Genomic DNA, 15,890 nt, shown 5'->3' on the forward strand with positions numbered 1-15,890 from the left:
GGCCAGAACTCACAATGAAAAAGAGATTTCTACTGTGGAGGTGGGCAATAGGAGTTTAAGGGGAAAAAATTTAAATAATGCATATTTTTCTTTCATTCCAAAGGTGCCAGTCAGAGCATAAATGCATAAAGTTCTATGCATGGCCACAGTCCAGCAAGCAGGTATTCAATGTGAATGTTATCACTACAAGGTCCAAAAGGGTGGGGCAGGGGTAAGAGAGGGCAGGACTTTTTGTATAAAATCATTTAAAACTGTGAAAAAAACTATAGAAGCATCTCAAGAGAATATATAATCAAAGTAAAAGCAATGAATTTTATTTCAGTGAAATTATTTTAAATTAGATATGATATATTAAGCTCCCATATCCCCCAACGTGGTAGAAAAGTTCCTCTCGGTGAGAAATCATTTATTTTAATGGCAAAATTTTTACACATCAGTAAAATCTGTTATATTTAAAACTATGTATATAGTACATTTCTGGCAAAAAACCTTATACATCTTTCAGTTGTCAAAACAAAGTAAAAATATGGTTGCATAAAATCACAAAAAAATATAAATTGCTGAAGATAAAAAAAGATAAAAAATAATTTGCATTGACTCTTTTACATTTTCAATTAGTAAGAATTTGCAAACTACAATAAATTCGTGAAAATTCTGATGCAACCTTTACATACTCAACGAAAAGCTGTCATTTCAAATGTCCCAGCTTAAAAAAGAACTTACTGCAATAGTCTATGCATTTATCATACTATTTGTACAAGTGCAAGATTTAAATATCTTCAAAATAAAACTCAGTAACTAAAAGGAATCACAATAACTTAAAAAGAAGCAAAGTTTACAAAAGTAACAACTTTTAGAAGGTCCTATTTAATTGGTTCCTCCTTTTGTTTCCCCCACCTCCCCTGCCCCATAACAGCTTACAGAGACATTACAGCAATGTCTTAGTTCTATATACAGATGTGTAACTTTAAAAATAGTCTCTGTTCTTAACATCAGGAACAATGCTGCATTTAGAGAGCCTACATAGTAAATCAGTATCTTCTAAACAGAGGGCCACGTACAATTTAAAATATAGTTTTGAACTTATACCTAAATGGAACTCCTACTGTTTTATACAGCTTTCAGATTCTAAACTGAATAGAACAAGCCCTGGACAAAAAGAAGCCCAGATTTTTCTTTTGGATTCAGTGCATGTTTCTAGGGGTGCTGGAGGCAAATCAACGACAGTACTATGCAAGCTACCATGACATCTGCGTACGTTACTGTCCAATTACACAGGTGCTCACTGTATTTGCAAAAAAACACACACACACAAAACAACAAACCCTACATTAACAGTCTTAAACGAGGGGGCAGGGGGAGAGCTTTTACAATGGAAAAATGATTAACAGCAAAATATATCCATTTCTTGAAGGTAAAATTGTATAAGGCGAATATGAGTAATACTTTTATTTTTTATTAGCATACACATGATAGCAATTTTATCTGAGGTGACTTTAAATCTTCATTTATACTTGTAATGTAAAGCTATTGCTAAGAGCAAGAAAAAGACTATAAATCAGAAATCTTAGGAAGATTAAGCATCTTTAGGCGGTTCCCATAATACTACCTTTTTAAAAGTAATTAAAAAGCAAATCAAATGTGACCATTTAGAAGTATCCAATTATTTCCGTATTTTACTAAAATAGTGTTATACCTAAGAGGACATTACCAAATGCAATGTGTAAACTTTAATTGCATCTGGTTTGAAATAACCAGCTATAAAAGAAATTTGGAGAACTGGGAAAATCTAAATATGCATGATTAAATTACATTAGGGAATTGTTTTTGTAACAGGATTATGGTTTAAAATATTTTTTAAATAATTATTTTTAGAACATGCTTGAAGTGTTGAGGGGTAATGGGTAGGTCTACAATATCCAAATGGTTCAGGGAAGAGCATATCATATATACAAAAATATATGTATAACTATATCCATGTACACAAGTATAAAGCAAATATGGCAACATGTTAACAAGTGTTGAATCCAAGTGGTAGACACACATGTATAAATGTTTATAATGCAATCTGGAAGCAAAAGTCACATCTGAACCTTTAAATAGTTTGTAAGAGGTGTTCTTTCTGTGCAGTGAATCAATTTAAAAGATATATGATCGAACAACAAGAAGTGTTTGCATACATTCAATACTGACAGGAGGAGCAAAGGAACAGGTAAGATTGGCAAAAACAACATGATGTATTCACAGTATATGCAACTCAGCTCTTGCGACAAAAAGAGCAATTTATGTACAGAATATAGGGACAAATTGTTAAAATTAAACTCGGTGCCTAGAAATTTAAATGTTAGTTCTGTATGTGTTTCTGGACTTAACCAAACTAAAAAGAAAACTTGCATGTGTCTAATCTTTGATGTGACTCACCAAATACTATAGAATATTAAGGGGGGGGGGGGGGGGGGAATATGGAAGAGTCCTCCATGCTGTCCCTACTGTTGGAAGATACTTGCTACCTAAGAAGTTCAGGAGCCCAGAAAACAAAATCACCCATAAAGTTCTCTGGGGATTCTAGGCAAGTATTTATTGAATAAATTTATGAAGCAAATATATAACACAACATGTAATAACAAATGAAGGCCTTTATGGTAAATTAATATTCTACAAAGCCCTGTGTACACTAAATATAAAAGAGCCAAAAATCAAGTGAGCCTGAGAGACCTATAATTCATTGTGTATATTTTATGATGCTATATGCCTACTGAAACAGGGAACAAAATTACCTTAATTCATTTTTGCACATTAGGCTTTTAAACTAAATCAGGTTCCAATCCCTGTGCAAAATGCATTCCAAAAGGCTAATCCTCAGTTATAATTATGTATAACTTGATTATAAATGGAAGCATTTGGCTATAATTTATTATGCATGCTTATTGCTATCAGAGAAATAAGCAAAGTTTTAGGTTTATTGTGCAAGAATTTTAATTAAATTCGCACACATCTCAAAAAATTCTATTGTGTGACTTCCAGGTCTTGGAGTTAAGTCAACAGGAGAAGAGTCAAGTGAGGTCACAGATGAGGTAAGAGAAGCTTCTGCGCATTTTCCTTGAGCCTCCGCATCCGAATCACTCCTTTGGCAAGATCGATAGTTGCTAACTGACCCCGATCTCTGTGGCGTCGCAGTCCCTGATTTGGCTTCCATAATTTCATCTGGGCAAAATACAATTCAACTTATTAGAATCCATTACACACACCCACATTTCAATAGTATTTCACTCTCTTTTTTGAGTGCAATCATTGACCAGCTATCAAGAGCATGTCTATTTTGAATCCCTTCTCAAACAGAAGCAAAGCATCCGTATTAAATTGCTCACCTTTTTTACACATAGCATGCATTCTCCTGATGGCTCATCAAGATTGGGCACAAAATAAGTAAGTAAGTAAATAAATAAATAAATAAATAAAATAAAATAAAATGAAAGAAAAAAAGATTAGGTACAGTATGTAGCTACTCATCAAATCTTGCAATCCAAGAATAAGAGCCCAATAAACTAATAACTTGAGGCTTAATGAATATCATTCCTTAGCAACAGAACTTAATCCCTCCATAATGAAATCATAGAATAAATGTACTTTTGGAAGATATCTCATCCAACTCTTTGTTTCATCAATATGAAAACAAACCCCCAAAAGTTAACTGACTTGCCACTGGTAACCAATGAACAGGGAAGTAAATCTAGAATCCAAGTCTCCTAACTCTCATCTCAGTGTTTTTCACTCACCCATTTTCTCTTCATATTTGATCTAAGATCTCATAAAAGAGCAACAATGAACAAAAGCAGGAAAAAAACGAAGTTGGGAACACAATACAAAAACAATAAATGGTCAGTGCATTGGTAAACCAGGTGCAAAAGTTGAGAATTTGATCCAAAAACAGTGAGAAAAGTAAAACCCACTCCATATCTCTGACTGATTTAGTGTTAACAGATAAGCACTCTTTGGACATAAAGATAAGCAGAAAAGCTTGGACAGCATATCACAGCTCAAATCTGTGTCTTTCTGATACTATGTAGACACTATCTCTGAGTGTTTAAAGACAAAAGAATTCAGAGGTGAGTTGTCTCACCTGACTATATTCCATACAATCTTAGATGAAGAAAAATAGCAACACATCTTAATTAATTTGGCAAATAAAGAATTGCCATAAACATTTACCTAATTATAGGCTTTGTTTATGAGAGAATTTTTATATATACAGCTATACCATTTTATAATGATGGAGTAGAGAAAGAATATTTACCTGAATTATGAGTCAAATGTGTTCCAACAGGTTTTTTAATAGATAAGGTAAATTAGTTTTAATAGCATACACACTTGGGAAATATGAGTTAATGTAAATTTCAAACAACGTCAAGATTATTGTACATTTACTACAGTATTATAGTCATCATAGATATACCTTGGCATTTAAGACATTTTTTTCCCATTTAAAAATAAAACCAACAACAAAAAACAAGTATGTGCTTTCTGCAATTTTCTTCAAGTTAACTAATCTAAATATTTGAAAAGGAGATATTCTGGCAAACCATACATAATGGTAATCAGAGATGTGTTTTCTAAGTAGAGATTTTCATTTTCAAACTATTAAAACAGTAAAACAATACTCAACATAATTAATGTTTCTTTAATAAAATTCAAGAAGGTACTTTAAGATCTTACAGAGCAATAGGATCATTAATTTAATGACCGACTAAAAGACCTAATCTAAAATTCTAAATATTTCAGTGATTTGATTATCAGGTTGTCAGTGACTGTTTATAATAGCTGGTAACTAGAAATGTTCAACAGTCTAGGTAGAAGGTTAATGTCACTGTTCGCTAACTGTGATAGTTACCATGGACATAAAATGCTTTAGTCTCAGGAATCCGTCTACAGTGCATTTTACACAAAAGTGACCTGTTATTTAAGCACACTTATTGAAAAGTAAATGATACTGGAAACATGTAACTCTCACAAAAATGACAAAAGATGCCTATCTCTGATTATGTCTGTAGCGTCAAGCGTGGAGGAAAAGGCTGGTTCCGAGGAGAAAAATAACCAGAAATCCCTACAAAACATTTCTAAAGGGCCCTGCAAGAAACCTGAGCCAGCCAATAATGCCTTGTTCTCTGGAGCTACTCATCAAATCTATTCACAGTGCCTTGTCACTCAACTCTAAAAGCTACGAACTATCTAATCTTCAAGTGAAAAGTAAAAATTTTATTAAGTATCAGGTAAGAAATTATTTAATAAAACTTACAGAAAAGTCAACAATTATTTCTAAATGAAATATTTATCTTACCAAAATGAGCCACTTCAAAAAACAGAAATGTGGCAGAAGCTATTGCTTTAGGATGAGACTGTGTCTGGCTTTAAGAATTCTACAACATAATCTTAAAAGGACAATATAGTTTAAGACTACAAGAATACCAAGATTTACAAATGTTGACATCACAAAAGCACAAAATCTCATATTACTTTTTTTTTCTATTGAGTTACGAGGAACAATTCAAGACACATCAAAAGAATCAAAGACAAAAAAGCCAAGTTAGGTAATAGGTCTAATACTTCATCTATGGTGTTTTGGGATGTACATACCATCAATACTTCGGAAATCCAATAAATACGTTCTACTATCCACTTGGTATAACTGTAGACTCATTTTGGAGTATGTACTTGTCACAGGATTCTTCCTTCGAACGCGCAAATAATATGGGTTCACAACCTGGCGTACGGTATGGACAAAAACAAAGTCACAAGCAGTTCGGCTATGAAACACTACAGGTCTGCCAAATGTGCCAATAATCAGAATGCTCTTCCTTTCCTACCTTCCATTCGTAATCCAGCTGTTTAATTGCTCTACAAACTTCTGCCATGATGTCACTTGGCCGACTTTGACTTCTAATTCCCAAGTGCCATTTTGCTTTCCTTACACCTTGGTGTTTGGATTTCTGTGGGTTTAATTCATCGAGGGTGTGGCGTGCCCTTGGAGTTTCAGCAACCAAGAAGGGCACTCTCTCAGGGTGGGGCCGACTCAAATGGTGGTCATCGAGAAAAGAGTCCGGTGGGCTTGTCGCCAGGTAGAAATCTTTGGCCTCATTCATTATTCTCCTGTTATCGATGATGAGGTGGTAGGCGACTGCCAGCGGGTCCTGGTGGTTTCTGCTGTAAAGGCAGCTGAGAACCTCCTCTTCTGAGCATTCGAATTTCTCACATACTTCTTTCAGGGCTTCATCATCAATCATGGTTGAACTATATGACGGATCCTCGGGAAAGAGATATTTTGGAAGGTCCTGTTTAAACCATTCATGTTCCCTGAGAGAAAAAAGGCAGGGCGAGGAGAAGGGATTTTTAGTAGAGATGAGACTGAAAGTAACAGTTGGGGAATTTAGGATATAAATTCATTTATATATATTATACTGTAGCATTTTTTTTTAAAAAAACTGAGATTTTCCTCTTCTGGCTCACCTTTCATTCTATCTATCAAGGAAAATTGCCCTAACCGGTTTGGCTCAGTGGATAGAGCGTCGAACTGAAGGGTCCCAGGTTCGATTCCAGTCAAGGGCATGTACCTTCATTGTAGGCACAGCCCCAGTAGGCAGCTCATGGATGTTTCTCTCTCATCACCTTTGTCTTACTTAAACTATTAGGTTAAACTGTAAGAAACTGGCAATATTGATGGATTATGTGCTTACAAAATAGTAACTTCATATGTGATTCAATATCTACCACTTCAAAAAGTATGTCATGGATTATACTAAAATGTTTCTATTCCTTGAGATGAACAAAAGGAAAAAGAATAATTCATGAGATCAGAACTCAAATAACTACACATAAATTAACTACTAAAAAGTTTTAATCCTAATAAGAATACTTAAATGTCAAATATGAAGCATACTATAGAAAAATCTCATAGAAGCACTACAAAAAGGACCCTATTAGGGTCCTTTTATTTTTCATTAGCTATTTTTTTTATTTAAAAAGTAATATAGCCCTGACTGGTTTGGCTCAGTGGATAGAGCATCAGCCTGTGGACTGAAGGGTCCCAGGTTCGATTCCAACCGAGGGCATGTACCTTGGTTGTGGGCACATCCCCAGTGGGGGATGTGCAGGAGGCAGCTGATCAATGTTTCTCTCTCTTCGATATTTCTAGCTCTCTATCCCTCTCCCTTCCTATCTGTAAAATATCAATAAAAAATATATTTTTAAAAAAGTGAAAATCCTCCCTCTTACCAATCTCACAGTATTTTTAAGTAACACAATAAATTAATGTGTCTATATGCTATTTTTTAACATAAAAACAGTAAATATTGTCCTGCAACTTTCCCTTTCACTTACCTTACATCATTGACACTATTAGACCTGATAATGTGCAAGTTGCTTTATTACCTGATATCTTTGATTGTGGCCCTCTTCATGGGATCCACCTGCAGCATATGTTTCAATAGGCTGATCACAGAAGGATTTAAATACTGAGGGGTATAAAAGATTCCATCACATATCTTCTTAAAAAGGGTTGGCACGTGGTCATCGTCGAATGGAAGGGTTCCACATAACAAAGCATAGAGAATAACCCCACTGCTCCATATGTCTACCTCCGGACCTGCATACAGTCTGCAACAGGAAACACCCACTGGGTTAGTAACTTAAGAGTCAGTCATTTAACCAAAAATGTTAAGTACGGCCCAGCTGGCGTGGCTCAGTGGTTGAGTGTCCACCTATGAACCAGGATATCACAGTTCGATTCCCAGTTGGGGCATATGCCCAGGTTGTGGGCTCGATCCCCAGTATGAGGCGGGCAGGAGGCAGCCTATCAGTGATTTTCTCTCATCGTTGATGTTTCTATCTCTCTCCCTCTCCCTTCCTCTCTGAAATCAATAAAAATATATATTTTTTTAAAAAATGTTAAGTATGGATAGTTCATAAATAATTATTAGAATACTAGAGGCCTGGTGCATGAAATTTGTGCAGGGGGGGCAGGAGGGAAGGGGGTCCCTAAGCCCAGCCTGCACCCTCTCATAATCCAGGACCCCTCAGGGGATGTCTGACTGCTGGTTTAAACTGGCAGTCGGACATCCCTCTCGCAATCCGGGACCGCTGACTCCTAACCACTCACCTGCCTGCTTGCCTGATCGCCCCTAACTACTCTGCCTCCCTGCCTCATCGCCCCTAACCACTCGCCTGCCTGCCTGATCGCCCCTAACCACTCTCCTGCCTGTCTGATGCCCCTAACCACTCACCTGCCTGCCTGATTGCCCCTAACCACTCTGCCTGCCTGCCTGCCTGATTACCCCTAACCAATTGCCTAATCGCTCCTAACTATTCTGCCTGCCTGCCTGCCTAATCACCCCTAACTGCTCGCCTGCCGGCCTATTTGCCCCTAACCTCCTTTGCTGAGGCCCCCACCACTACGGCTTCATCCAGGTCGTTTGGCTGTCCAGTTTAATTAGCATATTATGCTTTTATTATTATAGACTAGAGGCCCAATGCACGAAATTCGCACAAGGGGTTTGGCCCTCGCAGCCCCAGCTTCATCCAGAAGGTTGTCCGGAAGGTCGTTTGGCTGTCCGGTCTAATTAGCATATTATGCTTTTATTATTATAGTTTGTGTAATCAGTGCTGTATACTACATATTAAGATTTTGTACTAATTCTATCCATACTTTCTTTGAAAACAAAAGTCAGAAGTTTGTTTTTTAATTTACAGACTAGAGCTAAAATTCTGTTCTTACTACCATCTATGGCCCTCATGAGATTCAACCAATAGTCTCAAACCTTGAGCAAATATATCATCAGTGAATTTAAAACCACTGTTAATTGGTTACAGAGGAAAGAGGAAATGATCTTGCATCAATATTCTCTATTCTCTATTCTCTCTCTATTCTCTATTCTCACTAGAGAATATTCTCTAGTGACGGACTCTACATCCAGTCTCCCCAGTAACCCAAGACCTCCTCAAGGTAAAGGGGCCTGAGCCTGGAAGGAAGCCACGCTAACTGGTTCACAGACGATTCTGTTTGCAGTGCACTGTGGCCAGCTGACCAGCCTCGCTGCAGACTGGTCAGATGCCCCATGCAAAGTCTGGCTTCGGAGAAAGGATTTCTTTAAATCGGTCAAATTGTTGAACTGATCAGTAAACACTGTTTTTGTTTTTTAAATCTTTATTGTTGAAAGTATTACATATGTCCCCTTCCCCCCCACTGACCTCTCCTAGCCGCCCCTATGCCCCTACCCCAGGCCTTCACCACCCTATTGTCTGTGTTCATGGGTTATGCATATATGCATACAAGTTCTTTGGTTGATCTCTTCCCACTATAAACACTGTTTTGAAAGTAAAAGTTTCCATTCATCCAGATCTCACAGAAAGCCCTTATGCAAACTAGGAAAATCAGACTTCAGTCATGGCCCATTGCATATATGCATAATTACAATACATTTATTTGTATTTATTTAACCCTGCCCCCAGTATCTAGATGCTAAATTTTCTTCCCAAAAGAATTTAGATAGCACAAATGAAATTTTTTAAAGAATTTTGGACACTAAGTTAATATAAAATGATAAAACTTGCTAAATCTAAAATTAGGATACTTATGCCTTATTCATAGCCATGACTTTATAGAAATAATTTCTCTGAACAGGTTAGGCAAGCAAGCCTATGAAAATAGGAAGAAAGTACTACAATATTTCTGCATTACAAATTAATCAGGATCTGAAACATTCAAACAAAGACAAGTGGTTTGAATAAAAGTTCTTAAAAGTTAACTATAACCCAGCCAGCATGGCTCAGTGATTGAGTATCAACCTATGAACTAGGAGGTCACAGTTCAATTCCTGGTCAGGGCACGTGCCCTGGCTGCAGGCTCAATCCCCAGTGTGGGGTATGCAGGAGGCAGCCAGTCAATGATTCTTTCTCATCACTGATGTTTCTCTCTCTCTCCCTTCCTTTCTGAAATCAATAAAAAAATATATTTTTTAAAAGTTAACTATAAAAACTAGTAAACAAAATCAACCTTCTGTTTTGAATTTCAGTGATACAGTGAAGAACAATTACTCTTTTTAAAAAAATTAAACTTCCCTGTCATCTAAACTATTCAAAAAGGTGCACCTTACAAAGATTCCCATTGTTTCAAACATTAACTTAGTAATTTGAGAGGTTAGCATTCTTACAGTACTGCAGTCTCTAAAAAACTTTTTATGACAATTCAAAATAAATGAAATCTGAAGATTTTATTAATACTTGAGTCCAATTCTCCAAGACACTTTATCATAAAACCTTAAGCTACTACAAAATATTATCTATTTGAAAAATTAAAGCTACACATTACAATTTTAATTCTTCATCTAAATCAGGGGTGGGAAACATCCAGCCCACAGACCTTATAAGGCCCATGAAATCATTTGGGCTGCCCCTGCCAGGGCAACTGCAGGCGGACTTGAAGTTCAATAAATCTAGGAGCTTTTTTCATAGCAACATAAATTTCTATTATGTGAATCATAACTATCCAAATGGCCATTGGCAGAAAAACGGTTCCCCACCCCTGATCTAAGTAAACAGTAAGCCACTTGTAACTACTAGATATTTCTGTATTAAGCAAGTTTTTAAGGTCTTACCTACCTTTAAAACTCACTAGTTTTAAACCTCCAATTTCTACCACCAGGAAGTAAAAATGTTAAGTACTCTCATCTAATTACTTGAATGTAACATTGACTTTGCATACCAACATTCTCCTCTATAAATGGGGGCCTTAATTACAATGTTTTATTCTTAAAACAGAACACTTTCTGGATAAGAAAAGAGTAAGCCTTAAGTTCCGATCCTTTCACTAAATTAAACACTATAGGCACTACATATAGCCTAACAAAATCTAGGAGAAAAAGGCAATTACAGATGTAGTGAGGGCAGGGAGTGTCAAATACTACCTTCCTGAAATTACTTCTGGTGCAGCATAGTTGGGTGAGCCACAACTTGTTCTTAAGAATTCACCATCTGACATCATGTTTGAAAGACCTGGAAATGCACAAAATCCACTACTCAAGATTTCCCAAGGATAAAAATAAAAGCTAAACTCCATTAAACAATACCATTGAGTTTGCATTAAAGTAATACACCATTTTATTCTTTACTGCAACAAAATCCTAGTCTTTACTATTCCCAAATATTTTGCCACTATGCCCTAAAATTTGTGATCTATTTTAACATTTAAAGTTAGTGCATTTTTTCAATTTAATGAGCATGTATTAAGCTATTAGTCACTGTGCTTACTAAAATAAACTTGGCATGTTTAAATTTTATTAGTACAGAAATTACTAGAAAAAATGTAGAACAGAGAAGAATTAAAATTGAAAGTTTCTTTTAATCCTTGTTCTGATTCTTTAATAAAATATAATAATTTTGAAAATCGAAGTTCCCTCATAGTTTTACTACAAAAAGACCCTATATCTTCTCAAAAATGTATTCGATTCATTTTTCTGTTAGACTTAACAATGGTAATAGCAATTTCTATAGGAAATAAAAGAAACTTAAATTCATTTTTGATAATCTGTCAAAATTTGTATTTTCTGGCTGAAATTACATTTTTCTCAAGTTGAAACTGTTTTTCTATCATTTAAAACATCTTCTCTTTTTTTCCCCCTAAATAATTTTGTTCATATAATTCATCTTCTGACTTCCAAAGTTTAAATAACTGCATCCCAGTCTCCTACCTCTTGCTCCATAATTGATTAAAAGAATACACTGGAAATAGGTCACTAACTTCTCCTTTACACATAATGGGTTCCTTCAAATGATGTCTCTACTACCACTGTTTACCTACTGTCACAAAACTCAATTTTAAAGACATAAAGCTAAGAAAAGAAAATTCCTAGATCTCTCCTCCTTTTTGCATGCTCATGAACAAAATGGTGAAGATATATTACTTTGGAATACTCAGTCTAGGACATAAAAGTAAGAGTTATCTGAAGAATGCTACCCATGTTCATTGAACGTGATGAACGTGAAACTGTAAAAATCTCCTTACCAAAATCAGCTATCTTGGCATTCATGTGTGCATCCAGCAGGACGTTTTCCGGTTTCAGGTCTCTGTGGACCACCATGTGCCTGTGGCAATAGTCCACTCCAGAAAGGATTTGTTGGAACAGACGTCGGCTTTCTTTTTCATCCAGCTAAGAAGAGTAGAGAGGCATCTTAAAGGTGTGTCTTTCAACAGAAATTAATTCTCCAATCTATATAACTGTATGAATGCATGGACCTCACTTATAAGATACTTTTGAAATGCAGAGGAGAGCTATGCAGCACAAACAAAAATTCGAGGAGGATCTTGGAACCCAAATCAGTAACTCAACTTTCTAAAGTGACCACTTTCAAAACTCCATTGCTATAGCTTGCTTTCCGTTATATCTCATGAGCTATTTCAGACAGTTTCAACTTCTGCCTAAAACTAGATATGTTTTCTCCTATAAATTCAAAACGTTTCATCTTTCATTCCTTTAGCAAATATTTATTGAAAACCTCATGACTGTTGAATGCTATGTAGCAACAGAGGGACTAATACAGTTGAGAAAATAGTAAAATAAACGACTGATAGTGCTTTGAAGAAAAATAAAGCAGGACAAGGACACAGTTATGCTGTGACGGGGATACTATGTCAGACTATGTGAGGGAGTGACATTTACAGCATTGTCAATGAATTAACCAGCAATCACCTCACTTTATGTCCTGAAATAAAAGACGTTTTCGTTTTAACAGAAGAAAAACTTTAATTCCATTTATTTTATAAAATATAAAAGCATTTATCTTTACTTACTGAAAAGATTATCTTTTGCTGCAACTATGTTTTTTTAAATATTCTTTTAAAAATTCTCTTTCCATTTTTCCATATTTTCTTATTTTGTTTTTTTTTTCATAATCATTACTTTGACATGCTTGCTCCCAAGATGGGGTATTTAACTAATAAGCTATTAATACTTAAAGGTGAAGCACTCTAATTTGCAATTCTCTAACACAGGTCACAAATTAGCATTCTAAAAATGAGATTTTTATACCTTAAATGGCATAGATTATCTGGGAGAAAAGATGAAATAATAATATTTTTGAAAGCAAAATTAAAACTATCAAGTATGACTGGACTGTGTGGCTCAGTCCTTGATTGTTGACCTATGAACCAGGAGGTCAGGGTTCGATTCCTGGTCAGGGTACATGCCCAGGTTTGGGGCTCAATCCCCAGTGTGGGGCATACAGGAGACAGCTAATCAATGTTTCTCTCTCATCCATCTCTCTATCCCTCTCCATTCCTCTAAAATCAATAAAAAAATATTTTTTAAAGAAGTTATCAAAGTACTATGAGATACCCTTCCCTCTAAAAACAATGCGAATGGTTTAGCCATCTAACACCTTTATTTCTAGAAGAAATGTAGGTTTGGTTTTTTAAGCAATCATATCAAATATACTAAATGAAAAAAGAATGTGTTCTAAATGTGAAAGAGAAGAAAACTTAACTGGTTAAACAAAATATAAGAGGTAAAATAACTAGGTAGGCTACAAGAAAATGAAGATTACACTATATTAATAATAAAGACAGCACAAAGGATGAAGGAGGGAAATTTACAAAGGAAGATTAGAAAGGTCAAAGCATACTTCCAGTCACCCTCGCAGCCTGACCCTTCGGTCTCCGCTCCCTGAGATTCTACGGAAAGGGCATTTGCATAGAAAGACAAAGAGAACCGGAGAGGCCGCAGGAATGGAGAGGCGCCACCAGCTGAGAGTGGATGAAAGTGAGAAAGGCCTCGCCAGCCAGAGGAGGCCGAAACCCACGCCTGTAGGCACGGCAGCCAGCAATAACCTGTCTGTACAGAGGACTCTGAAAGGCTCAGAAACGGGGAGTCCTGGGAAATTTTGAAGGTGGAGGTGAGAGGTGGGCTAAAAACAGAACAATTGGCTGAAGAATGAAGTCCTAAACTCCTCTGCTAGGGAGTCAGACCCACCATTTGCTTCTCAGTACGGCTGACCCAGCTCTGTCCTCAAGGACAGCAAGGCAGGGCTGAGGCCCCAGACGGAAAACATGGGGAGTACGTGAAAGTCAGCATACTGACTCGTGTCACCTGCAGCCTCTTCCCCTTTCCGCTTCCAGGTGCTGGCAGCTGAGCTGATGCCCTTGGGGAATCGGGCAGGTTTTTCTGGAGGACTATCTGATCCAAAGAAAGCTGTTTGCGTTACTGACCTTTGGTGAACCCCAATAAAATGGTAAGTCCCTCCCTAACCAACCTGTGTGGAGGCCCACCCATCAGTCAGTTCCACCCACATGAGCCAGGCCTTTAGTACCTCACTCTCAGTGAGTGGACATCCAGTAAGGAAGGGCCAATGCACAAGAGACAAAGAAAGACCAATAAAGTGAATTTTAAAAAACCAGGGAGCAGGGAGCACAGACTGTCCAGAAACAATGCAGGGAACACAAGAAAAAAATTTAACTACTTGTCATCTTCAGATAAGAGTATTACATCTGTGGAGAAAAAAAAGGCAACTTATAGAAAAGAAAATTGCAGAAAACAAGGAATACCTTTGAAATAGAAACGATGACAACTGAAATGTTAATATGCAACAGATTAACACAGAAGAAAACTCCGAAAACGTTAAGCAAACTGACAAAGAAATGGAAAAGCAAACAAGATGCCAATTCAACTTCCATAATTGTAGGCAGAAAAGGGGGTGTGGGGAGATACAGTGAACAGAGAAGTGGAATGCCTCAAATTTACATGAACCATGTTAAGAAATGGCAAATGAAAATTAACTTGGTTAATGAGTTGAGTGTGATGAAAATAAACATATGCTATAGAGAACAAGTGAATGACATAAAGAACTTTAGATTAGGAGGGGGGGAATGGATGCTCGGTGCTAGATATGGCTCCTATAGTGGAGACTTTTGCATGCCAACAACCTGGATGTGAGAAAAAGTATGGGCAGGGGGTCAGAGTTCAGTTTTTGTAACTGTAACTGAAGATACTATTCAAAATGTCTTCTGGAGCTCCTTCCAACTCTAAATTCTCTAAGTCTACTTAAGTCCTTCATGCAGCTGTTCTTACTACTTCAGGCACATCAGATTTCGGAAACAGAAAAGTGAATGCAATTTAAATATGGCTAGGTTTACTAGCAAGGCCTAGATTTAATAATATATTTTGTAAGGATTAATACTTTACGACATATATTAAAAGTATCTGTATGCCCCCAAAGCATTGTCTGAGAATCATGAGTTCTGTGGTCTCCTTCCAGTTCTGTCATTAATAAGTCATGTGACCTTGAGCAAATACATAAACTGAGTCTCAGTTTACACATCTGTGTAAGTAGGCTGAGAAACCCGTCCGTAAGGTCCTTACTAGCTCTAAACACTATCTGATTCTGGACAAACAAATGACTAAGGGAAATGGGTATTAAACAGACCTCTTAACAAAATCGCTTCCCACACAGTGTCCTGAAGCTGGTAAGGGGTAAGGAGAGTTACAAACAGGTACATGATTAAATCAGAACTGCTTACCCTTCCATTTTTACAGATATAATCAAATAGCTCTCCTCCTGAGACATACTCCATCACCATGAAAATATCAGATGGTGTACTGATGACCTGGTACCTGGTGAGAGAAAACATTATCTACCAATATTAAAACATGTATATTCATTCATTCAATCAATAGTTATTAAGCACCTATAATAGTCCAGGTACTGTGCTAGGAGCTGAGAAAACTATAGGGAACGAAACTTCTCTGCCCTCCTGGGGGGTTCATGTCCTAGGAGTCAGGCAACAAGCATGAACTAAATGAGCATTAATTATCTCAGGTGGTGGAACAGGCTCTGAAGAGAAAGAAAAAAAA

The 15,890-nt window shown here is 36.7% G+C and overlaps 1 protein-coding gene across 6 annotated transcripts in view; it reads right to left on the reverse strand.

Moving 5' to 3' along the window:
* Window positions 1–292: 292 nt before the first annotated feature.
* Window positions 293–15,890, reverse strand: part of PRKAA1 (protein kinase AMP-activated catalytic subunit alpha 1) — a 31,339-nt gene continuing 15,741 nt past the window's right edge. For 4 of the 6 annotated variants that reach the window (XM_036309038.1, XM_036309039.1, XM_036309041.1 and 1 more), the window contains 7 exons: window positions 15,557–15,650; window positions 12,050–12,194; window positions 10,953–11,040; window positions 7,423–7,647; window positions 5,862–6,348; window positions 5,632–5,758; window positions 293–3,204 (listed from right to left, as the gene is read on the reverse strand). In XM_036309038.1, the coding sequence (XP_036164931.1) occupies window positions 2,960–3,204; window positions 5,632–5,758; window positions 5,862–6,348; window positions 7,423–7,647; window positions 10,953–11,040; window positions 12,050–12,194; window positions 15,557–15,650 (1,411 nt within the window). In that variant the 3' untranslated portion in view covers window positions 293–2,959. The remainder of the gene's footprint in view (window positions 3,205–5,631; window positions 5,759–5,861; window positions 6,349–7,422; window positions 7,648–10,952; window positions 11,041–12,049; window positions 12,195–15,556; window positions 15,651–15,890) is intronic. The other 2 variants (XM_036309040.1, XM_036309043.1) reach the window with 1 other exon arrangement.

The sequence above is a fragment of the Myotis myotis genome, unplaced genomic scaffold (assembly GCF_014108235.1).
Source record: "Myotis myotis isolate mMyoMyo1 unplaced genomic scaffold, mMyoMyo1.p scaffold_m19_p_5, whole genome shotgun sequence".
Classification (NCBI taxonomy): Eukaryota; Metazoa; Chordata; class Mammalia; order Chiroptera; family Vespertilionidae; genus Myotis; species Myotis myotis.